The sequence below is a fragment of the Anser anser genome, assembly GCF_964211835.1.
Source record: "Anser anser genome assembly, chromosome: 8".
NCBI classification, from domain to species: Eukaryota; Metazoa; Chordata; class Aves; order Anseriformes; family Anatidae; genus Anser; species Anser anser.
Window position 1 is genome coordinate 9,098,634 of NC_139728.1, and position 26,707 is coordinate 9,125,340.

Genomic DNA, 26,707 nt, shown 5'->3' on the forward strand with positions numbered 1-26,707 from the left:
CCAGTCCAAGCCCCGAGCAGCCAGTTTCTTGAGGAGAATGTTGTGGGGAACGGTGTCAAAAGCCTTACTGAGGTCAAGGTAGACCACGTCCACAGCCTTTCCCTCATCCACCAAGCGCGTCACTTGGTCATAGAAGGAGATCAGGTTCGTCAAGCAGGACCTGCCTTTCATAAACCCATGCTGACTGGGCCTGATCGCCTGCTTGCCCTGCAAGTGCCGCGTGATGACCCTCAAGATAATCTGCTCCATGAGCTTCCCCGGCACTGAGGTCAAACTGACAGGCCTAATTTTTTTTTTAGTTATATTTTTCTTATTGGTAGACCCGGGGAACTATAGGCCTGTTAAAACAGCAAAACAAAAATGTTTTCTATTTGTTTGACAATAAAGGCAATTCTTCAGGAGAAACTCCCTGCTGGTGGAGGGAAGAAGGCTACGCTCCATACCACAGTCACTGACAATCTCAGAGGGAAAAAGTTCCTTCTTCTTCAGAAATCTGGCCATGTGCTTAGCCAGTAGTGCATCAGAGCAACTGATACCAGCAAAAGAGCCAGCACACCTTGTGTGGTCTCTTGACTCCTGTTGTCACCTGTATCTGATACGTCAGAGCAAGGCAAAAACCACAAATACAGAGTTCAGTTTGCACCAGGTAGAAAAACTTCCTGATCTTGGTAGGTGACAAGGAGAATCCCAGAGCAGTAGCAGAACATTAATATTAGATCAACGGCTGTTAAATGCTCTCCATCATTTAGTTTCTTACTAAACTCAATGCTACAGGTTGGGTACCAAGGACCTGTACCATTAAGTTTCCCACCCTTTATTCTAAGATTATTCTTGGATGATCTCCTCCTCAAACTCCGCATAGAAGCAATCCTACAAGCCACACAAAGCTGTTCATAATGGTTACAAAGTTTTCAGCAGTTTTCAGCTTTACCTATTCATAATTAATTTGTCTTGGACTCTATTATACTCAAGTAGTCTCCCTCTACACATATTCAGTAAGAAACATGGCTTATGATTCTATGATTCATATTCTGCAAATATGCTAACTGCTAGGTTAAATAACAAACTACTCTTTTTTTCACAGGAATCAGTCCACGAAGGCTGACCTCACGGTCCCAGGAATCCCTTTGCCCTTTTCTAGTTTATATTTCTGTTTTAAATTGCAGGGATCAAAACTGTACCCAATACTTTAAGTGGGGTTTTAAAAGTAGCTTCTGTAACTGCACTAATGTTTGTCTCTACTAGGAATTTAAGGTCTGATGCAATGCAGCCCACAGTCTTATAAAAGCTTTCTTACAGCTGAATCACATTTACACTGACAAACCATCCTTCTATGTCTTCCTCCACCCTCTCTAAGGAACAATTTACAGGGTTATTGCAACAGTTTTTGCTCCCTTTCTCTTAAAAAGCAGCTTTGCACTTCATGCTACTGCTTTCAATCCTCAGTTTAAAAGACCATCTTTTTTTTTTCCTGTAAGAGAAATCAACCTTCCACAGTTATATGAATCCCAGCTTTGTGCTGTCTTCAAAAGACACATCCAAATATCTACATAACCAAGAAATATATTAAACAGGGTCAGTCCTAGCACTGACACCATTTGCTATCGGAAAATACTCCTCTCTTTAGCTTAGTCCACCTTTATCTTGTAATTTCCATTATCATTTCTACCATGAAGGAATAGATTCTTATGGGGTTATGGATCAGTGTTTTACTTGATTCTTGATTATTACACTTCCTAAGAAATTAGTTATCATTAACAAAATGTATTAAATTACCTCTAAAATGACTGATACTTGGTGTGAGAAAAACAGAAAAAAATATCTTTATCCCCTTTTCACTGCCTTCTAATCCTCAGCTATCCTTCCTCTTGCGTTTTAAGACTTTTCAGCAGAAAGCTACAAAGTATGTAGATTTCTGGATTTTTTTTCCCCTGGTTCTGAAGGTGGGTACTGTATCTGCTACCTCTCTGTCCCCAGATTTAAAGAAAAATTATTTCAAAGCAATCTGCAATTTCACATGCCAATTCTTTCAGTCGTCAAAGAAAAAGATTACTCAAGGACCATAACATTTTCACACTGAGAAGCTTAAATTTTGATTCCATTCCAGATGTTGACTTTCCCTTACCATATTCGTATTTTTTATACACACTACAACAATAACTTTATACAACATCCTTACTGAAAGCTTAGAACAAGCATTCATTATTTGGGCTATATGTCAACCTACACAACCTCTTTCATGTACAGCATTTCCACTTCCTCCAGAACTGTTCTCCTTCTGTTTATGAGGAAGGAAAAATTTTCCTTCCACTGCTTGTTTTTTTTCCACATTTCATTTCAACTTTTTATCTGTGACTAGGTCCAGATACGGGATGCTTGAACATTCATGCTACCTTTCTATTCCACATGGTTTCTAGATTTACCCTTGCTTGGGGTGCAATCACTCTTGGGTTTGAGGCATGGTGGTGTGACTGCTAGCCACTAGCTGATTATCTCTGGTAGCACTCCTTGAACCTGGAAGAGATGGATGGATGGACAGACAGACAGAAGGGGGCAGGCACAGCAGCCCCACCTCCTCTTTTCCTACACTTGGTATTTGTGACTCAGAAGTCCCAGGACAAGTCTCAGCTTCCTGTTTAGACAGCACCAGTAGGTGCTTGGCTGCTGGTGAGTTTGGGGCAGGACTGGTCTCTCTGGGGATATTCATTCCCATTCCCCTGGACTTCTGCCCAGAGGGCAGAAAGCAGAAGCGCGTCCTGCTTTGCACTGCCAGGCTTCCTTCCTTATCACACAAGAATAGGAAAACCTTCTCTGGAAAGCAGATATTGGAAAACCACAGATTCAGGATAAGCCACCCACACAGAGTTTTACCACCAAACAGAAAAACACACCCAACCTTCAGCTTCACCACACTGACATCCACAGCTTTCTACCATCATTTCTCTCACTACGCTCTACATGAAATGGGACAAAAACACAAAGTGACAGTGGGCAGAGCTGTAGGAAACTCTATCAAAGGAGCTCTGCAGATGGCCTTTGGAACAACATTAGACCTTGACATTTACAAAAAATGTCAGCTCCAAATGAGAGTGCAATGGTTTTCCACAGGAAAACTTGTGGGACAAAGATAGCAAAAACTTTGATAACCACTGGCCTAGTAAAATGGAATGGAACTGGGAAGATTTGTAGTCAGTTCCTTACTGGTTGCTGGACCCTTTGGTGACCACATGAAGTCAGTTGTTTCAGAGGCCAGAAAGTTTCTGAATGCAATAAATGGTCCAACTGGTGCTTCTTCATCCAAAACATGTATACCCAACAAACCTCGGTTAACTGAAGCATAGCCTCTGGGTTTGTGACAAACCCTTCTAATACCAGAAGGCTCTGCTTTGTGTAACTAGCCATGCCTCAGGCTGGGGAAGCTTTTGTCACACCTGATGATTCAAAACCCCCAGCCAAGCAGTTATGGAGCAAGTAAGACAATTATACTGAAGTACCAAAATTAATTCAGATCCATTTTCTAAAAACAATACCAGAAGCCAAAGACCAAGGTACCAAAAATTGGGCAGCATAACATTAACTGCAAAGAACAAGCCAAGACATTTTTTTTTTTAAGACTTATGCACAGATTCCAGCACAGACACTTCGTATTTGCCACCATCCACTTCAGTGGAAGCGGAAACCCAGAAGCAAACTGAAAACAGAAACTGAGACACCACCTAGGTAGAAACCTGAAGACCTCTTAAGTAATTATTGTTCCTGGCACAGGAGAAACTGAAACAGATGATTTCTATGTCAGTCTAAAATAGGAGAAGCTGCAGAGAGAGTTGTCCTTTGTACACAGACAAGCGTAAGCGGTACCGGAAGGAAATTTTAAGAAGGATCGCTAAACAGAAGTAGCACAGCACAACAGTACAGGTAGGCGTGAGAGCATGAAAGAGGATGCCTGGCTTTTACGTAAGCATGTTGCAACTCTGTCTGAAATCAGTGCAATTACACCATGGAAAATGAATGGATTTTGCCTAGTGGTGGAAATCAGATTGGTGCTCTGCAGCCCTTCTCTGCATTATAACACTTGGCTTAACAATTCTCACAATACTTCCACTGCTAAAATTATGCATGCTAAAATTATGGCAGGGTAAAAAGAGTCAGGAGGTTCTTAAAGAAAGAGCATGGTATGTTAATCACCGCAGAACAGCACTGCTTTCCTTTCTGCCCAGGGAGAGGGTCACCTGGAGGGTGACCTGCACCTCTGCACGAGGACATCTCACTGCTTGGCCCTGCCTTCACGTCTCCTTTCAGGGCTGTACCTGGAGAAACCCACTGCTTTCCCTTAAGTCCCGTTCTTCCTTCCCTGTGGCAGAGATTCTGCTTGCTTGAATGCTGCTGCAGTGGCAAGGACAGGGCAAACTGCATTCTTCTCCCACTAAGCTCAGATTTTAGTGCACTTATAGGCCATCTCCAAGCCTCCCCCAAAAAAAGGAAGGATCCATAATGGTGGACGAAAGGCTCAACATGAGCCAACAGTGGCCGCTTGCAGCCCAGAAGGCCAACTGCATCCTGGGCTGCATCAACAGAGGTGTGACCAGCAGGGTGAGGGAGGTGATCGTCCCCCTCTGCTCTGCCCTTGTGAGGGCAGAGTACTGCAAGAAGTACTACTACTACAAGGAGAATGTTGTTCTGTTAGAGTGGGTCCAGAGGAGGGCTACAAAGTTGATCAGAAGGCTGGAACACCTCTATGAAGAAAGGCTGAGAGAGCTGGGGGATGCTGAAGACATGAGAGCCTGGACAAGGGAATGCTCTAGGGAGACCTCTTTTTGACCTTTCAAGACTTCAAGAGGTCTTATAAAAAAGATGGAGAAGGACTCTTTACTCAGGTAGATAATGTTAGGACAAAGGGGCATGGTCTTAAACTAGAAGAGGATAGATTTAGATTAGACATTAGGAGGAAATTCTTCACTATAAGGGTGAAGCTGTTGATGCCCTATCCCTGGAAGTGTTCAAGGCCAGGTTGGATGGGGCCTTGGCCAACCTGATCTAGTGGGTGGCATCCCTGCCTATGGCAGGGGGGATGGAGTTACATGATCTTTGATGTCCCTTCCAACCCAAGCCATTTTATGATTCTTGGATAATGAATTGCATAATGCAGACAAAGTGATGACATTATAAAGACCAAGAACATAGATATACTGTCAGCAACAGGTTTATTATTAAAATAGACAGAAATTTAAAAAGACAACCAGAACAACTAATGAACAGGACGTAGAGCTCGAATAAAGTTTACACAGGAAAAGGGGTGAATAATACAGACAAAACAATAAATAAATTAGAGGAAGCAGACTGGGGACTTGCATTGCAAATGTACAGGGAGATGTCCAGAAATAAATGATGGCATATACAAAACTGGTGAAAGGAAATACTTTTTTGCACAGTGTAGTACTATGCGTGGAGCCCCTAATCTCAGAAATGTTGCATAAGCGCCAGCGGAGGTCAGAGAGTAAGAAGTTAATTTGTTTCGAGAGGTGTGCTGGGAGGGCTCTGCGTCATGCCTATCCCCTCCGTCCCCCACCATTTCAACCCCAAGAGATGATGTTTCTTTTCTCCTGGCTGATCTGATCCCACCTGGATAGCTGTTCTCTGCCCGACAGGACAGCTTCCCTCCCTAGCACCCTCTCCTCCAACCCAAGGCACTTCTCATAAGTAAAGATCATCTGGGACTAGAAGCCCTGAAGAGAGTTTAAAGGCTTGAGAAGCAGGTCAGGGGTCTGTGTTAACAGCCTTAATTGCTAGTAATTTTTCCTGCAATTGTTCTCATACTGCAGCACTTCTTCCTATCATCTACGCAAGTCATCCTTGGGCAGGAAGACCCCAAGTACTGCCCAGCTGTCTATCTGGCAAGTACTGCAGACAGTGAGGGCAGCAGCAGACAGGAAACTTGTTCCATTCATTTCACAGCTAAGTTGCAAGTTTTGAGCTGAAAACATTTTCTTTCTTCACTGCTGTCAGAAGTCCCTCAGAGAAACAGTGCAGTCCATTATTTGGCAAATAAAAGCCTCTAAATAAGAACTGGGGGGGAAAAAATCATGCTTACACAGCTTTTTTAGCTGAGCACAGCCATAGCTCTCCAAGCACTGGCCATATGACTGTTAAGAACAATCCTTCCTCAAAAGCGTTCACAAACAGCTTGTCTTGTGCTTCGTGCATGAGTGGCTGTGTCTACAAACCATGTTTGTGACATCTAAAAAATGTCTGAAACACCTGCATTCACAAGGGGTCTGGCTTGTTTAAAACACCAGGGTGGAATTTGAACACTGATCCCCTGGGAAAACTGGATCCACATTCAAAAATATATTCTTTGTTATGCAGCCAGTACAGCCTTAGCCATACTATTGAAACCCTGGTAATCATCAGGTGCTTTAGCCTTGGAGCTGAGATGCAGTGGCTGCGTTGTATTTACATGAGATAATTGGTTCAAACAGGGTAATGATCACCAAGCTTGTAATCAGATAACTTTATGATGGGCAAGCATCCAAGTTTGTTTTGTGTTTAACACCTGGAGCACTACCTGACTCATAGCACAGAACATTAATCATTTGATGAGTGGAAGACTGGGGTAATTTGTTACATGTTGGAAGTGGTGAAAAGAGCAATACCAAGAGCAAGAAATCTGCTCAGGAGCAGCTGTGATTCACTGCTGTAGTTGTGGCCCATGTTGCACTTGTAGCTGCAGGAGAGGGTGGGTGATGAGACAGAGATGGAAGAGGGCCTTTCTAGGTCATTTGGCACTGCTGCCAACCTCCTGAAGGAATTCAGACCTCACAGATACCCAGGGGGTTTTCTGCTCATTTCATCACGCAGCCTTTGCATACAAGCAGCACTGCGCACAGGCTCACGTGTGGTGCAAAGAAATTATTTTCTTTTAAGAGAGGCTGAGCTCTTGCATCTGGTATTTCAGACCACCTCGTGTCCGGGTCACTGCTGGGTTGCGTTGCAGCAGTTCTGCTTTCCATGCATAAGACGTTTTCATTACCTCTTTCCCTTCACTCTCATTTTTCCCACATGATGAAATATTTGGTTGCAATACAGAGCGATAAGTGGGATAGACTACCTAAGCCATTCTAGCACTCTTATTCATACGATGATCTTTCACTGCTGCCTTCTGCAGTTACACTGCCCAGTTTTGAAAGCGGCCAACACAAATACGGTCGATGAGAGCATATGTGTACATGTGCAGTGGCCAAGCCCAGCAGCCAGAGGAAAAGGATTCTTTTGGTAATAGTGTCTGTTCTTTTTTGTGCTCAAGAGGCAAGAAAACTTGAAATAGCAAGAAGACTGCATGATGCTGTTTCACACAGGTGTGCACTTAGATACAAGGCCATGAAGAATAGAGTAGGATTTATGAAAAAGAAGAAATTTTTGCATGAACAAGGCCCAGCAATTCAGTACTTCCTCATGAATTGAGATCACTGCAGAGACAGCACTCTGCTTTTGACGGAAGGGATGAGACCACAAGTGCATTTTTACAAACAACATTTGTTAACGAGAACATTTACCCTGTGTGTGCCTGAGCCAGGGGTGTTTCAGCAGCCTGGCTCTCCTGTGGGCTCACCTGGGAGAGCTCTGGGACCTGCTGCCGGGCCTCACCCTCTCCCAGCATCAACTGCACTCACCTAGGAGAGCTCTGAAAATGGAGATTCAGCAGCTACCATGGGTGGTCGATGCCAGTTCCTCACCACCCTTTCCATTTAAAGATGTCTCTTGTTTTCAGCTTGATGGTTCCTCCACTACCATAGCGCAGGACTTTTTGGCCTGTCCACCACGGATCTGGGAAGCGCTTCATCTTCCTTCCTGCTTGTGTTTAAAATAAACAGTCTTCAAACAAGCTTAAGGCTATTATGACCGTAATCAGCCTTCTCCTTTTACATGGAATAGTTCCAGTTAATTTTATCTCTTAAAAAAAACATACTTAAGACACCCAGGAAAGAGCAAGCAAGCTCCTACTCCAGTAACAAAAACATCATGTTGACTTGCTAGAGCAGTCTAGTGATAACACAAGCTATGCCAGGAGCTCAGGCTCAAGATCTCAGAATAAAGTTATTACCCAAGAAGCTGTTACTTTAAAATTAAACATATTTGATCTGAAGCTGAAAACAGACTAAACACTGAAATCTACAGCCTCATTTCTCTCTGCATGGTCTACATTATGCAGGTGCAATGGAAGTTGTTGACAAATGTAAAATGAGACAACAGAAGGAATTTATGCTTCTTGCAAATATTTCTGGGTTCTGAACTGCTATCACCACTCAAGGAAACCCACATGGTTTGTTTTGTACAGCTCGGATAAAACAGGTCCTCAGGAGGCAGCCAGGAGACAAGCAGTCAGGAGGCAGCCAGGAGACAAGAGATCACAGAGACGAGATCAGAAAACACTGCAGTTACACTGCCAGAGTATCCCAAAGGACAGCACTTGACTGCTGCACCTCCCATCCAGCTCAGTCGTGCTTCCTCCTGGCTCCCTCCTGCCCAACTCCCACACAGCCCTCACCCTGCCCATCTCCCCCTTGTGTGACCCATTGCTTCCTGGCAGCCTCGCTGCTAATGCCAGCTCCCTCTGCTACAGACACCACCAGCTCTTGTGCATCACTCTTCTGCTGCACATTTCACCATACTTGACTCCATATGACTTTTCTTTTTCACTTAGGAACCAGCAGCATTGAGAGACCACGGCAAATTCTTACCCATTGGTTCTGTAAACAGTAAAGCTATTTGCTGCAAATGCGAAATAACACAGGAAAGCCAAAGCCAGACAAGGAGACGGACCCACTTCAGACAGTCACATCACTTCTCTGCCAAACAGGAACAAATTCCTATGAAGGAGACGCAGACAGAGCCTCAAACTGGCTGGCTTCAGACTCTTTTTTGCTTTAGTCACAAAATGGTGTGTTCCTGACATCTACGTGGTTTCTCTGCCAAATTTAAACTGAGCTTGCCAGGGGCAGAGAGAACACCCTTCTGAGTTCAGGAGCTGCAGAGAGAGCTGCCTGATCAGTGAAGAATGCGCCCTGCAGCTCCAAACAGGAGGCGAACTGAGCAATTGTAGATCTTGTGAATAAGTTTGGCAGACTGACAACTAAATGGGAACAGCATTTAACGGATGGCATTCTCATTTCCCATCACAAGATATAGAACCAGGAAAAGTCTAGTAATTGCTAATCACCTACCAATAAAAGGAATTTGTTTGAGAAATAAGAACAGTTCTTCAGACTCCTTACAAACGACAAATAAGCAGAGGTATTTGAGAATGCCTGAGATACACCTATCCCTGCTGAAAAACAAAGTTTGGGAATTCATTGTGTATAGTTCCCAAAATGCATTTGCAATAAAATATGAGATTAGGGATTGAAGTTTAAGGATGTTTCTCCACATATTTTCAAATGCTTTCAAGATACACTGTCATTCTAACTTCAGCATAAATGAAACTCCGGGTGAAGGGTGAGATGATAAATTTGCTCAAATATTCACAATAGTGAAACCTGAAGAGTCACAGAAGGCTCTCCTGGCCCGTGGTAAGAGAATAGAAAACCATCAGATTAAATTCAATGCCAATAAAAGCCATGTTTCTTCACATCTGGTGAAGAAAGTCTGCCAACATACACACATGCTAATCCTTCCTAAATTAATTGCACCCAATGAGAACCCAATGGCCTTGTGCAGAATACTCTGAGGATTCCAACTCAGCACTCATGAGATACAACAGTATTAGGACTGTCTTAGGAGATGCTAGAATTAGAAAGGTCGAGAGAGAGGCGAGGTGAAAAGCAAAAGCTTAGAATTTGAGGAGAGATTAGGCAAAGAAGGATCTTTCAGTCTGGAAAACATTACCAGACATAAAACTACAAGTTATAAGAGCATAAATAGAGGAGGATTATTTATTTCTTATTGTACAGGATTGAGGGGCAGTCGTGACACTTTCAGGCAGCATGTGTATAAGAACCAAAAGTGAATTGTTTACCTTACAGCACAGAACTAAGCAGACTGGAGACTCATGCCCATGGACAACTTCAAAGGACAAAAGTATAAGCAGTTTTGGAATTGAACAACATAGTGTAACCTTCTAAAATCTGTAAATATTATGCTATTAAACATGACAACCTTAATCAGAAATTGCTAGAAGTCAAACCGTGCATATGCTCAACATGCTGCTCTCTTCTGAAAGCATTCCCCACCAGCTGCTCCTAGGGGCACAACCTGGGGCTGGGTAGGCTTTGCTCTGACACTCTGTGGTGAGGGGACTCACAGAAGAGCCCTCAACATACATTTCCTTATTTTTCTGCGTTTGGTAAATACATTTGCTCTTTCCTTTATTAAGAGCACAATTCCTCACCTGGCTTGAATTTTCATTTCCTCATGACTTCATTAAGGGGGGAGGGAGGAAAACATCCACCTCCCATAGAAGAAAGGTGTATCATGGACATACAAACTTATTTTTCTAAAAAAAATAAAACCAGCTACTTTAACTAGAAAATGCCTTTGTGGATTTTGTAAGCTGCAGATGATATCTGAACACCAACTTTCTTTGTTCCTACTGGAGAGTTAACACCATCACATATCTTACCTGGAAGGAGAACATGGACTGTTGGATGTTCGGTAGTCTGTATTTCGGAAAGGCCACCACGTCTGAAAGAGAGAAAACAAGAGGAGATAGAAGAGTAAACACAAGAGACCACATAAACATACAGCAGGAGTTCTTGGGAAGGTCACCGTGCTGTGTGTTGTGAACTCTGCTGTCTGCAGAGAGGTTAGTAATGGACACCAGGAGCTAAACAACCAAACTGAGTTTTATTACTACAGGGTTTGGGTCAAAATCTTAACCCACTGAGCTAAGTTTCTCATGGGTGGGAAGAAAATGCCAGAAAAATGTAGGTGCATGAAGTGCAAGAGGGAAATCCTAGAAATTTCAACAAGGTCTTTCCTTCATAGGGGATACTACATTTGCCCTGCCACATCTACAAGTGGGTTAAGCTTCAGTCACACAGGTGGGGACCTGTTAGAGGCCTGGCTTTAGGAAGTGGTGTTGGGAGCAGTAGGAGTGGGAAGAGCTAGTTTAGTGCCCGTAGATGTACCCTGCCTCCTGTTTCCCTAAAAGAACAGGGCCGGCTTCTACAATTCCCAATTCACTCTGCCCACCACGCAGTAATCCATTTGGTGACATTCACCCACTGGTAGTAAACAGACAAGGAAGGAAAGCAGAGGTGCCCTTTCCCAGACGACTACTCTGAAAATCAGTTTTACATAATCACTTGCCAATATCAAACCTCCAGAACACCTACCAGCAACACAACAACAGTTTGGGTATTACTCGATCAGGTAACCACAAGATACACAGTTCCTTAACAAAACTTCAGCAGGAATACTCAGAATTCACAGTGTAAAATTAGAATAAGTCTCAGCTTTATTTGTAGGCAAATAAATCTGATCTCCCTAGGCAGATCAGAACCAATGAAACCTAAGAGGACTGAACCTGGAGTTACACAGAAACTTAAAAGCAGTACGCAGTACTTTTATGGCAGCTAAGAAGTGTCACTACCAAAACAGAGAATGGGTAAAATACAGCCCTTGCTGAAATTAGTGGAAGTTTTGGCACTGACTTGAACAAGGTCAGGATTTCAGCCCATATAATCAGAGGGACAGGGAAAGGTGCAGGTAAGCATTAGATGACATTCAGAAGGTGAAGCATTACTTGTACACATTCAGCTCTGTACTGAACATTTAAGTTTTTTTGTTCTGTTTTGCTTTCTTTAAAGGAGAAAAGACTTGTTCCTTGTCACACTTGGATAGGACATAATGGCAATCTGTTTTCATAGAAGAACTGGGGTTTCCACTAAAATCAAATAGCCCTTTTTATTTTTTAAATTTCTTTTTTAAATACCAGCTTTCCATAAAGAAAATTATAAAGCAAAGATTTGGTCAGGTAATTCATTTCTTATGGAATACTCCACTTTGTTGAACCACGCCCCAGCTGTTTCATTTCCAGGCAACACCAGAAATGCAGAGCTACACTTCCTTTACAGTCTGGAAAATGTTGCTCCAACTAGGCTCTTTAAAGCAATGCCTTTCCTGTAATGTTACAGAAATATCTAATTGAATCAAGCTGCGGGGAAGCTGCAGGAGACAGAATGACTCCTGTGGCACTACTATTCCCCCAAGAGTATCTCTGTCTGGGGTTAAAGTGTCAGCAGCAGGCTCGGGAGCTGTATGGCTCATGAGCTAATGTGTTCTTGGAAAAGCGTACTACAAAGCAAACTAAAAGAAAATGCACTATTTCAGTTTTTAAAATCATACTATTTTGATCTGGGGATACGTCAAGATATCTCAATGTTTTCAACTCTTTTTCCTGACATATTTCAGTCTATTCAGTCTAACAAGAACATTTCAGAGTTTTGTCTTAATTTGGAAATTCAGATTTTTTTTTCAGCTTATTCTGTGATTTTGCAACTCATTGGGATAGACAGCTAAACATAAAACAATGCTTGACGTATTTGAGCCCATCTGAACCTCTCAGACCTTGCTGCAGAGAAAGAATGAGAATTTTATCCTAGGGTTAACATATTAACTAGCTCAAGACAGTTGATAATTTTTATTTTTTATTTTTTAATAGAAAAAGTTCCAAGATGTATTTCTTCCAGCAGTAACAGGAAGTGAAACAATTACTCGTCTAGACAGGAATACTGTGCTTAACAGTAGCTACCTAAGGTGGCTAAGCAGCAGACAAAACCTTCCAATGCTGCAAGTTCACCTGACTGCACAAGTTCCTCTTCCAATCAATCACAAGCAGTTTTTTTCAACCAAGACATTAAATCAGTTCTGCAGTCTTATTTGGACAAAAGCCTATAGGACTGCTGGGCTACATCATTAAAGATTGCCAGTACTTTTGACTTTTACTCAATCATTTTTCCTGCAAGGAATTTATGAGTTTTTTAGAGCCAACGCTCATCTGCAGGTGGCTTTGCTCTGGACAGAGGCATGATTAAGACTAAAGGGAATCAAATAGCAGTACACATCTTCTGTATGACTACTTGCTGTCAAAGTGAGAGATCTAATCTCTAGATGTGCCTGAGCCTCAAAATTAGTGGAGGCACATGACTATCGGTGTTCAGGGTCTAATCTTACAACTGAATTCAAACTGTGCTAATTAGTGAAACTGAAAACATGGCTTATCCATCTTTGGTGACACAACTGGCTAAAGCACTATGTGCACTTGCAAGCAAATCAAATGCCCAAACAGTGAACGAGGATGCTGCAAACATGGAGCTAGAACAGGAGGAATACAAACACCTGTGATTGGTTTGCTAGCAAGAAGGTAGGCTTGGAGGCACACCTGGGAGCAGACAGAGGCAATCCGTCCCTCCTGCAGAAATTGCAAAGCTCTCAGTTGTAAGCCCAGAGAAGCACCCACAGTCCTGGTGCTTCCTTTCCTGGAGAGGAATGGGAGATGGGAGCTGAACCAGCAAGCAAAATTTGAGTAACTTTCCTCATTCATCCCTTGCTTCTTACAGCTAAGTGGTAATACCGCTGGAAATGTTTTCCTTTCAAAAGAAAAATTTTGAGTTAGAAGAATTAAATAATTTCATTCTAGTTAAAAACTTAGATGTGATAGGAAGCAAGTGAATCAAAGGATATACTGTACATACAGTAGTTAGGAAAGTTCACCGAAGTCATATAAGACCAAAACCCTCTAGGCTATTCCCAAAACTTCTTGTTGTGCAGATTGGAAGACAATGGCTCTTTTCCCTGTACAATCCATGTCATTTTTCCGTAGCAGTGTTCAGGAGATGGTGTTGAACAAAAAGACTAACAAGCTGTGGTGCTACAAGCTGTGAACCAGTGAAGGTGAGACATGTTTCAGCCTTTGTTCTGCCTCACCATTTTGAAAACCCTCAGATGAGTCACTGTGCCTCTGCCTGCTTGTATGTTATCTGTTCCATGTAGAGATGAAGTATAGGTCAATATTTTCAGGTTCTGAGTAAACAGAATAAAAAGCAACTAGCAGTAGATCCTAAATTTTGGAATAAGAACAGTGCTGGATCACACTGTGCAACCCAACTGGGTTGGGTTGTACATATATATTTAAGATAAATATTAATCCCATTGCCTTGGGGTCCGCAAAATGGTATTTTAGCATGACTTTGCCCATAGATTTGTGTTCACACCCTATAGAAAACTTAAAACCCATACTTTGCTCCTAGCTGTTGGAGAGGACTGGACAGAGGCTTGCACAGCAAAAGCTTCTTGGACAAAAAAAAATTGCAAAGAAGAGCAAGGATCCTAACAGCAATATATTTTCTCATGGGAAACTTGAGAAAGGGGAGAGGAAGAAGAGAGGAGGTGAACAGAGGCTGGACAGGAACCAGTTTGTCTGGAAACACTTAGAAAATGAAAGAAGCAGAAAACCGAACAAGCACAACAGGATCCCACAACATGGGAATTAAGCCCATCACAGAAGCCTGGTTGACCATCCAAAAACAAATCTGCAAAAGTGTAGCACAGGCCTGATGATCTCTCTTCTCAGATGACTTCTGGAGGTTACCAGAAGAGTAATTGCACCTACACAACCAAGAGAGGATAGCACCAACGAGATGACAGACAGAAACAGAGTCTGACCTTGTCAGATAGCTTGCAGACAGGGGCTATACTCAGCATTGCATGGGCTTGAAGTCCCATACATCCTGCCCAAGGAAGCCATTCAGTTTATGCCCCAGACAGCTGAAAACTTGCTCGCACTGTCCCACAGGGATGAATCAAAGAGAAACAATGGCAGACAACACAGCTGTCCTGCACAGTGTGGGCACTCTCAATGGCTGTGTCTCAGCACTTCATTTGGGGTGGGAGCAGGCAGCTTCCAAGAGAGCTTAAAAGGAATCTGTGACCCAAAACACAGCAGAGTCTCCTCAAAATGCAAAGTGAGGGAGCAGGTCTAGGCCAGGCACTACAGGGAATGAAGCCCACGTGGACCTTGTTTACGGGGGAACCCACTTGCCACTAGGCAGTGGAACAAGAATCATTGAGGTACACATCCATCACAATCCCAATGGCTGAACCAAAGCTTGGCTTTGCTGGCAATGTTTCCTTCCATGATTTCTGGAAACTCTTAACACTGAGAAAAGGAGACATGAAGCCTATCTTCAGCCATTCTTCCCAGACACTGTGCCTGGCTCTGAGACAGATGACCTGGGAAAGTATAACTGGACAAGAAAAACAAGTAATGAATGTTGTCTACTAAGCTTCCTAGCTAGGTCATCATCTGACATTCCTCTTAACATGAGCTCAGACCTCAGGAAGGCAAAACCCTGCATGTTTCCAGGCACCTACAAAGAGCAGAGGAGCATACCCCCTCTGTGCTGTGCACGGACAGCTAGGGAGAACAGAGCCAAACAAGCCCAACCTCAGTATTTGGGAGAAACTTGTGCCAATGGAGTAGAGCACAACCAAATATGACTTAATGAGTTACAGGACAAGGTCATGACTGACCTTTTAGTTTCTCACTAGCTGGGAAACTCAGCTCACATACCAGCAGAACAGTGTGACATTCTCACACAGCCGTGCCTCACAGTGCAGAAGGCTTCCCAGGCTGCTCTAGGTTATTTGGTAAGCCTGCAATCGTGGTTCACACCCATGTGACTTTCTGAAATATTAATAACCATTAGCAGCATTCTTTGTCTAAGAAACAAAACTTCTGGGACTACTAATGTCCTAGGAATATGCACTTGCCCTTCCCACTAACGGTTTGAAGCTTTGTGGATTCTTTCATTGTGGTGGCTTGCTTGTTTTCTTTAAAGCTTCAGGATACATAAAAAATGACCACTATGTTCAAATTTGATGGTACAAAGCTGCTATATAGAACACCTTGAGGGAGGGGGCATCCACAACTTCTCTGGTTTTACCAGCAGGTCATCCAGGAGCCGTGTGCCTGCCCTCAGTGCAGAACACATGCCTTAGTTGCATCCCTCCTTCCTTTCCCTGTAGCTGCAAGGTATCTGTTGCACACTTGTTCCCAAAGACACGATGCAGTTAAAAAATTATTTCCTTAATACCCGCTCTATATTGAGTAGCGTAGTTCCATGTAAATGGGTTTGTCATTCATATAGGCACTGTAGCTGCTGAAATGATTCAGTGACCGTGACTTTCATCTGATTTTCAGTTGATTTTAAAAGAGGACTGAGTGAGATTTGCAAACTAGGAACGTGCATGCATGATAAAACTGCCCTCTAGTGGGACAGTACCAGTCACATTATAGCCAATGTACAGAGGAGGATTTTGCAGTCCACATTCCATCACTGAGCCTCAGGGGCTGGATCAGACAGGATCCCATCCTTTCAGACTGTCTGCCTGCTGGCTTGGCTAAGGCTGGGTCAGCCTCTGAAGGGCTTCCTGCTGCATCCCCAGCACAGCAACACCAGCATCACCAGAGGTAACGCTGCTTTGGCTTTTCTAGCTGGGCCCTTCATACACTGACATTCACTAGGGCCTGCAGAGGACATCATCTATCAGCTGGCACCCCCTATTATTCCATGGAAACAGCCTTACTGGGAACAAACAAAAAAAGATGGATAAATATCGGCTGGTAGACACCTTAACGTTATTTAAACACCTTGCATTCACATGACACTAGCACCAGAACTAAGCATGTGTCAGCAGTTGAACGCCAAACATGGCAACCTTGAACACCAAAGCAAGGAGCTACCCCTGGCTCTTTGCCACCTCCTCCCCAACAGCAAAAAAAGGGTGATGGATGAGGGCCTCTCTTTCATCCTTCCTTTTACCAAAAGGGCAGAAGCAATAAGAAGTGGCACTGGTTGGTCACCAATTCCATGAGACTAGTTTCAGTTGACAGAGGGACAGCAGCAGGACAAATGCGCTAAGGAGTCAGCACAAAGCCAACAAGCAGCAAAGATACCAGTGCTTGACCAAAGACATTGCCCCACCAATGACAGCAAATGCACACACTGACCAAGTAAGCAACAGGATAAGTAAGAGGATGCAATAACTCAGAGCAAAAAAGCAGAAGTCAGACTAAGCATGCAGCTAAGAGCACTGCTAGACAGGATTAATCTGTGTCAAGCAAAAGTGAAGTTTCAGAAAGGTCATGTAAACTCTCAGACTGCAGGAATAAGGGAAGTAAGGAGACTATAATTTTGCTCTCCGCATTAAGAAAGCATCTCCCCTGCAGGAATTCTGACAGGGCAACAAAATGGAGGTGTTCTTCCACAGATATCGAGAATATTTTCTCCTTTAAAGAAAGTCTGAAAGTCTCAGGCATAATTGGAGTCCGACAAAGGGATGCACAACTCTCAGGTTAATAGTTTGGTTAGCTTGCAGAATTGGGACAGGTCCCAAGATGGAGAAAAGAGGTTCAGTAAATGGAGTTTCCAAGGTTAGGGGGATTTTTTATTTTTTTTTCTGAGAACCAGAAAGCAGGAGGAGCTGTGACAACGATGGGAGGACTCCCTCTCCTAAACCATACTAACCACATGTGACAGCATGTAATTAGTCTCTCATCATGAGAGAGGTGGCGAGGTGTCCCTTAAAGTAGTGTTTTCAAAGCATTCCCTCGCTTCCAAGGAAGAGGAACGAAGATCAACCATTTATCACCTGCCACAGAACAGCCATCTCCCACCTCATCCTCCCAGACACCTACCAAAAGTAAGAACAGCCCAGGTGGAAAAGCTTGGCAGCACCAGTAACCATGAAACATTGCCCAAAACCTGAAGCCATGATGATGGTCTGCTTTAGAGTCATGTGGCCACGTGATAGCCATCAGGTTCATCCGAGATAAAAATTACCACCTTGTAGGTGATGGAATAAAAATGGAGTGGTGTTATTCAGGAGGGAGGGACTGGTTATAAAGCAGTTTCTACCAACTTGGATCATGTCTCACCAGTCAGTAGTCTACGCAGCTTTACCATGTGGCAGTTACACATCTACCGAACCATCTAACAGGGTACCAGCACCAGCCTGCCTCTCATCCCTATGGATTTATCCCTTTCTGTGGGATTTTGCTTGGAATTAAGCCTGGCTACTACAAAAGCAGCATTTTCAAAATCACTAAAGTGTATGAATATTTCAGTTTTCACTTCTCTGCTGGAAACACTCCAATGAAGCCGATTTTCTAAAGGTCCACCCCTCAGCACTGTCTGGAAGTAAGCTCCATTTCAAGCACAGCCAGTTGGACACCCATCATCAGATAGATTGAAGAAGCCTTTACTCTATCAGCATCCTAAAGATTAGGAAGTAGCACAGACCCCAGGAAAACCATTAGTAAGACAGCTCTAAATGCTAATTAAATTCAAAATGAGCACATATGCAGCTAAGTGCAGACCCAATGCAATAAGAAGTATGCCCCCAAACGATCATATTTTACTCACGTTCTACTTAACACAACCAGAGAATTTTACTGAGTGTTCCCTGCATTGCACCTTCCCCACAGGAACAACTCTTCCTGTTTGCTACCAATTCATCCCACCTGAACGCCAGGAAATGATACCAGCATTAAGAGGAGAAAATCCCCATGTTCTCTTCATCCCTTTTCAAGATAAGAAGTACAGAGAAGAAATTAAGTTTCTTTGCTTAGCGATGAAAATTCTTTAACAAAAGGTTGGAGCCTTTGCTAACCCCAGTTGCCGAAGGTGGAACAGAGTGCACAGGACTCTACAGCTTGCACTGGTTTGCACTATTCTGAGATGTGAGTGACTCCTTGCTGGTCCCCCATCATTCTTTTCTTGGTAACCGCCACATCCAGAATTTGAAGAATTTAGAAATCAGGTAAGAAAGACCAATGGAGATCTCCACAGGCAAGGCAGGATCCTAGGACCCTCAGGTTTAATGAACATTCAAAATCTGGACCCCAGCTTGGCAGACTAGGTTCAGCACCATTCCCTACAGTTTCTAGATTCATACTGCATCCAGCCCTGTTTTAAATAACTAAGGTTTTGACCACAGATGATGCTGAAAAACATCCGTGTTACAAGTGGAGGAAAGCAAAGAATGATGGTAAAATCTTTGGTGAAGACAGGGCCTACTACTCAGCTCTCAGTAGAAATAAAGATACGGATATCAACAAGGAATCCTATAATTACTTACAATACTACAATATAATAGAAATACAACAATACTACAATAGAAATTATAGGGCACAATCAAATTGAGTGCAGCTAAAATGGGCTAAAGTATGATAAAATAAGGTGAAGTGACTTCACCCTCAAAAAAAAAAAAAAGCAAATGGAAAAAACTCTTCTGTGTCACATTCCAGCTAAGCCCTTCCTGCCTCCCTCTGCTCTAGCTGCCAGCATTTAGCAGACTCTCCCTGACTTTTCCCTTCCATCTCTATGCTTAGCAGACTCCCTGCTATTCTGGTACTTTTCATCCCCCACCTCCTCTCCAATGCAAGCCTGGTATTCCCCAGTTTAGGGAATCCCAAGCTACATACCAAGATGATTAGGGATCACCTGCAGTGCTTTTACACCTTTTTTTTTTTTTTTTTTTTTTTTTTTACTATTAGTACAGCTGAAGAGCATAGTAAATGTTAAACAAGTGCACTGCAGTCTTATCTGGGTCACAGGAAGCAGAGGCCACACAGCAGTATATACCATGCGAAGCGTGTGCAGGGGAGGAAGGTCAAATTTCCTGATTCATGCTTTGCAAAAATGTCAACAGAAGGTTGTCCCCAAGCACCAGTACTGCAGCAGCTATCACTTTCTTTTTGGGTGTTTTCCTTACTCACTTCGAGGTGCTTGAAGGTGAACTGCCTAAAAGCTGCTGCTGTATCATCAGTGCAGTCTGGGGTTTGTTATTACACACTGGAGATGGGCATCCGCAGCAGACAGGACTGCACCAGCAAGTCTATGGCAAGTCCCAGGGAAATTCCCTGCGACTGCACAGGTCATTTCAGTATGAAGTCCATAGCGAGTTGTTGAGCATGTTAGTTAAAACATTACCTTGGCAAACAAGAAACCTTACATTGCCTCCATTTCAGACATCAGCTCCCCAGGTCACCCTTCCCAACATGCCTTACAGATGTCAAACAACAGATTCCCAATCCAAAGTTGTTTCTTCTGCCTTACCAGGGCAGAAAAGCGAGGCCTTGAATCATAGAGCAGCTCACAGCAGTCAGGAACAAAAAGGAGAAAGCCCTGGACTTGCATTGACTTCACAGCCCACCTAAGCGAACTTTGTATCCCTGAAATTTTTATTCTAACTGGAAAGAGTCTGGCAAGATGGGCTGATAAGTATTTTGGATTTTTACCCATGAAAAGACAATAGGAAAAATTACATGAGAGTGGTGTCACCAAACAACCAGACAATTCTGACCCAGGTCCCATTACAGGGACCCAAAATGGACAGCACCCCAAACAGGTTACTAACAATCCATTTTGCATGGATGCGGGTGGTGATACATGACATGAGGTGCCAGAGAAGCAGGGTCTTGAGCTGTACAAAGAGGGGGGTGGAAATCCAAGCATACAGATCTATCTGCCAGCGTGGTGTTTGTTTCTTTGCTTTATTGACTACCGTCTAATAAATTCAGGTAAGACACAATTAACACCTGTAAAAAAGCACAAAGAACCCTCTGCAAAGGAGGAAGATTTCTAGCTAAATAGTGGCACTTAGAGGCAGGTTTACAAGGCAGGCCAGGGTCCCCCAGTACTCCTTGTCAGTCCACAGCTCCTGTTCACCCACTGCCCAGTTCCCTGTGGGCAAGCAGTGCCACTGGCACTAGGGAGGATAAGGTGTTGGCAGGGTTAAAAATATGAAATAAGGTTTACTGTGGAATGAGGATCTGTATTGAGAGTGCTATGTCATGGATTTAAAAAATGGAACTGTGAAGAAACCTCACTTCTCCTGCTCCAAAATGCTTAGCAACTTCGGGCCAAGAACAACAAAAAGCAATCTTGTTGCAGAAGAATTCAACAGTTTCCCTAAGGCTTCTTTCACTTTTCTCTTAGGCAAGTTGTGCTGGCCTATGATGAAGACAGTAACCTGGAGCAGACAGAGCACATGCTTGGTTCAGTCCAGACACAAATGCTTGGATATGCGTTCAGATCTGTTCACTTGCCTCCTCTGCTCTCACAGTGAAATGACTGCCAAAGTATTTTTCACTGCCTTTGCATCTTCCAGCCAGTATTCTGAAATGCATTGTAAGGTTTTAATAAGCTCCCACAACCTACCTCCAGTGGAATAAATGGCTTTTAGCACTCCAAAAACTGAAACAGAGAGAGAAAGAAGTGACTTGGACCAGACCCACTAGCAAAACTACAGGGAAAACTGTAATGAACCCAATTTCATTTGACTTGAATTCAGCTAAGATCACCAGAATAACAGGCAGCACCCGTCATCATCCACAGCTGGTGCATTTGACTTGATATTCTCCTATAATACACAGGCCACACGTCCCTGCAGATCAGAGGAGGGAATGTACATACACGCCTGTGAATAAAGGGGTGGGTGACGGTGGGTATTATGCCTCCTTATCCCACAAGGAAAGGTGGAGGGGGAAAAGAGTAAAACATCTCCCTTTCTCCATCGCTTTCAAAGGCTTGCTTCTGGCTTCATCACTGCTGACATGGTCAGGTGATGTAGCTACTTCAACAGGCTGCTTAAAACCAAGATATTCTTTATACTATCAAGACTGGAAATACTGCAGAGCCCAAGCAACTGCACCCATTTCCTTGCTGAATCACCATATCCCACATCACAGCAGGAGAAATCCCTCTTGTTAAAGGAGCATACGTGCCTCTCAGCATCACAGATGCAGCTGAAGGGTGACTGTTACCACTGGGGGCACAGAACGGGGATTTTACGCAGCCACAAAGAAGAAAGGAAGTTCGGTAAATGAACTATTAAATTAAAAGGAAAATTACCACTACAAAGGTCAAATGGTACTAGTACACATTTTTCCCCACTCCTTCCCCACTCCTCCTGTTCCTGCTCCCTCCCACCCAACTTCCTTCCTCTCCTCCCCCATGTAGCACCCCAGCCAACACAAGTCTAGGTAACAGGCAGATTAAAAACCATATTTGTTGCCATCTGCCTTAGTAGATGGTAGATGGCAGCGACAAATTCTGTGTCAAATTAACCACTGCTAAAACTGAAAGAAACACTAGTCCAAGGCATGAGTAGGGAGGCACATAGATGTGGTCAGGATGTTAAAGCAATATGTAAAAATAAATTGCAGTCGCTCAAGTTTGCCAAGGTAATTCAGTCTTGCCAAGCAAAATTGCAAATACAAGCCCCAAAATGACATGAACCTTCTGCAGTCCCTTAAAACCACCAATGTGAAGGTGACAATGATGGAAATATTATCCTCTGTCTACCCCCATCTCATCCTCACTCTTCCTGTTTACTCAAGAGATCACTACAGGAAAAAGTCTGAAGATGTGTAACACAAAAGCCATCCAACAACCTCTTTTGACGTGCTAGGGTTGGACAAGGAAAGCTCTCTCCTCACTCAGATCAAAGTCAGGACCAAAGCGACCGAGTTAGCCTCATGGCTCATGGCAAGGGAGAGTCCCTGCTGTTTGCAGCTGGTGTGTCACCACCGGCCAGCTCAGCCACAGCAACCAGCTCTTACAATTTGGCATGCTGTGTGTGCAATTCCCCACCTTTATAAGCCAATAAACTAAAAAAAAAGTGGCAAAGATTTGATGTGGCCCCCCCAAAGGAGAGGGAAGTGCCTTATGGAGCAATATAACTTATAGAATCATAGAATGGTTTGGGTTGGAAGGGACCTCCCAGATCATCTGATTCCAAGCCAACTTTCAAATTATCTCATTCCTATGGCTGTGTGAAAGACTACTGAAACTACTGTAGAACTACAGTAGTGACTACTGGCACTGCTGAAACCTGCAGAACTGGGTCTGGTTAATAGCTCTGTCATTGATTGGTATATTGATTGTGGTAGATCTTTCCTAGGAAATCCCCGTTCTGCTCGTTCTGCTCCGAGGAATAACAAACGCTGTGGCAGAGGCAAAGGCAGGCGATTCTGAAGTGTAAGTACTGAGCACTCAGCCAGATCAATCCCCAACACTTACCTGCCCATGGCAGGTTTGGCAGGCTACCCACATGCCACACAACAAAGAGATTTTTCTTCATGGAACACCTAGACTTCAAATTGCTCTGCCTTATCTCCCAGACACTGATTGCTAAATCAGAAGGAAGCCTGCTAATTACAGAGCACCCTGCTTTCTGTGGCTTTACCTTGAAAGTGACACAAACCAGCTCACTAAAGCACAAGACAATATACAGTCAACTCATGGCAAATGGGAGAAGATTTACTCCATACTGAGCTTCAAAGGAGACGTGAAGAATTGTCTCCTTGCTTTGGAGAGGAGAAAGTGCGCAGTTTTCAGAATGACTGTAGCTCCCTTGCACAACAGGGCCCACCAGTGCGGCCCTTGCCAAATTCAAACCACAGAGCTTAAAGGCATTATGGTGAGGAATCCAAACGAGTAATAACAGCTCTGATACTATGCTAAATGAGTAGCATCTGAAATGTACACAAAAGGACGAGAAGCTAAAACATTCAGTCGGTGGGAATTCACAGATTACCGTACGTGATGCTACCAAGCCCTAAAGGCTCGAAAATACTGGTTGCATAAATTGCATTATAAGATTTGGTTGTTGTTTTGGGGTTTTGTTTAATTTACTGTCAGATGACTGAATTCTAAGACCTGAAAGGATATCATCTCAGTTTATTTTTTGTAACACAGGAAGGTTAACTTCTTCATTAAGCTCTAGCTTTGTAGTTTAACCAAGATTTTTCTTCTAGAAAGACAATATGTTTGGGTTTAAAGTCTTAAAATGGAAATAGAAGCCAACTCATTTCTATGTTATTTGCCTGAATAACTAACTGCTCTCTGATAAAACATGATGTCTTTTAATTCCAGGCAGAGCTTGTTTAATCTCTTAAAGAATAAAAAAAGTTGCATCTTTTGATCTTGAAGCTAATAGGGTTTTGTTGTTTTTTGAAAGAACATAAGAGATGTTAAAAAATCACATTTGGGAAAGGCTGAGAAAATTACAAATAGCTCAACTCACTGAGACCACATCCTTTGGAGCTTTGCTAAACAAATGCATTCCAGATTTGCAATTTTTTCCCCCACCTGTAATTTTATGTCCAAAACAGGCCTCAAAACAGCACAAAGCCATAAAAGAACAGTAATATCTGAGGCTGCCTGATACACGTTGCACATCACCACTTTCATCTGGCTTTCCCTCCAATGGAAATCCATATGATTGCAGCCTCACAGTGCTCACTACAGGACGAATTCTCCTCCTAAGAGCTGGTACTTCAGCTACGTACTGGCAGTCAGTGCCCTAACTAAAGGGTGTGAGAAACCAATTTCCAGTAATGAATCATAGAAGAAACTATATCAAAAGCAAGTAAAAAGTGTACTGGAGTATAAAGAACCAAAAAAAAAAAGTGTCAGAATACTGCATTGCACTATTTAGCTATGGGATAGGGATACGAAATGAAAAGTGATTAAGAAGCAATATGGGCGGCTGTATCCCTAAAGCAGACATGACACATCCTAACCCAACACCTGATGGGGCTAGCTAGCTCTCAGTTACTTGCAATGCTTTTGATGGGCAGACCAGAAAAGAATAAATAATGGTTTTTTGTTTGCTTTTGTGTGCACAAACACATGCTGTATATAATAGTATCAATGGACCAGATTTTTACTGGCTGTCACAGCTCGCGCAAGTCCAAAGAGTTGGAGAACAGCACAGATTTTCCAAGAAACTTTTCCTCACACTGGAAAATAACACAGAAGCTGCTCATTTCTCTCGCTCTATTTATCTGCTGTACAGGGGATAAACTATCGTCAATTTACTCAGTACAAAGTTTTTCATTTGCTTATTATTAATTGCAATACTATTGTTTGAGAGCCACACAAGTAGCTACAGGAAAGCAAAACTCCCAGAGCTTCCAGAGAAGCACATCTGAGTTAGCAGCTTTTCCAGATGTAGACAAAGACTTCATTCCATGGCCAGTATTTCTCATTCCATCCAAAATATTAAAGGAGCAGAGATGAATTAAAGACTTTCTCACCCCAGTAACGTTAGCATTAAAAAATGATCATATGATGTTTGCTCATACACTTAGGAGATGCCATTGCCAGAATTCTTTGATGCTCAGCATCAAACCCAGCTGCAACATAGCTCTGCAATAATTCCCACGTACATAATAGCCAACGTATTTAGCTTGGGCTGTTACAATAACCAGTATTGTTCACAATTGATGATAATAAGGTGTGACCACAATGATCATCATCATATCTGAATCAAAAAAAGTGCTAAGTAGGCCTGAACCAGAGGAATCTGTATGTCTGTTGTGGATGTCAGGGCTTCTGAACTTGGCCTCTAGAGGCTGTGAGTGGGCTGATCTCAGCAGAGCCGGAAACAGTTCTGCTCCTTGCAATGGTCTAGTCTAATCTGCAAAGCAATCTTTAAATTCTTTGCTTAAACCATACGGAATAAGAGAAGCTTCATTCATGGATCAACAGGACATTCCTACATACTTCCCCTGAAGTCCCATGAAGCTTTTGTGTAGTTTTTTGAAGCTTTTTCTGCTTTCTCTGAGTAGAAAAGGACCATGACTTATGGGTGGAAAAAAAGGATGAAACGTGTCTAAATGCCAAAATAGATTCTTCTCCTCATGGAGTATATTTTGTACACTGCCTTTGTATATGGAGTATTTGCCTGTGTGACTAGGCAGCCAGACAAAAAAGCCTTCCACAGCCATAGCTGTTTTTTGATGGATGTATTCGGATGTGACCAAACTTGCAGGTGAAGTTAAGAAATGGAGCTGAGAACAAACGCAGGCTGCCAGGAGACAGTAATTAATTGAGCAAGGTTCCTTGGCTGTAACCAGCACAAACTGTGCTCCAGGGAAGAACCAGTGACAAGTACATTAGGGAGGCTGATCTGAGCTCCTTAAAATTGCCTACAACAACTTCCTTTGAGGGAAGCACCGCATCATCCACAACGTCCACAGAAATGATCTGCAGTATTTAAAAAACAGATTGGAAGACTTCTTTTTAGCACTCTTAGAGCTTTTCCTCCAAGGAAAATTCTGCTGTCCCTGTACCCAGAACTCCTGCCCACTTTCATCAGTGCCCAGGGAACAGGAAGAGGCAGGGAACACTGGGAGGCAGGATGACTTGGGAAGGAAAGATGCCGGCACCAAGTTCAGAGAGCACTCGGCAACTTCTCTGTTTCCTGTCAGGATGTGTCGCATCTCTTCACAAATGTGGTAGAGTGAGGTGGGCTGGCTGCCTTGCTTTAGCCCTGGTGGGGCTCTCTCACCCCCTCAGCAAAACGCACAAGGGGAAATTCCAGTTTCCCAGTCCTGTGGTGAGCTCAGACAAATATGTGTAGTGTGGTCCCTGCTGTGGTCCTTGACTACTGGCTCTAGAAACTCGAGTGGCACTCTGCATATTACTCAGCAGGGGCTGACAATGTTCGCATTTCACACAACCCTGGAAATAATGCTGGGTCACACCACAGGGAGAGGGGGGTTTCCTTCCATCCCCATCTCTGCCTCTCCTGTACAGCAACCAGACAAACGGTCACATTGGGTATACGGGCAGTGGGACAGAGCATCTGACATTGCCTGGGGATGTCAGTGCTTCCCTACAGAGGACACACAGTTACC

At 43.3% G+C, this 26,707-nt stretch overlaps 1 protein-coding gene across 5 annotated transcripts in view; it reads right to left on the minus strand.

Moving 5' to 3' along the window:
- Positions 1 to 26,707, minus strand: part of LOC310903799 (uncharacterized protein) — a gene marked incomplete at its 3' end in the record, with an annotated part of 144,054 nt that overhangs the window by 77,938 nt on the left and 39,409 nt on the right. For 4 of the 5 annotated variants that reach the window (XM_083847738.1, XM_083847737.1, XM_083847739.1 and 1 more), the window contains exon 3: positions 10,613 to 10,674. In XM_083847738.1, coding sequence (XP_083703864.1) covers positions 10,613 to 10,674 — 62 coding nt within the window. Of the gene's footprint in view, positions 1 to 7,310; positions 7,846 to 10,612; positions 10,675 to 26,707 lie in introns of those variants that run through there. The other variant, XR_014587811.1, reaches the window with a different exon arrangement.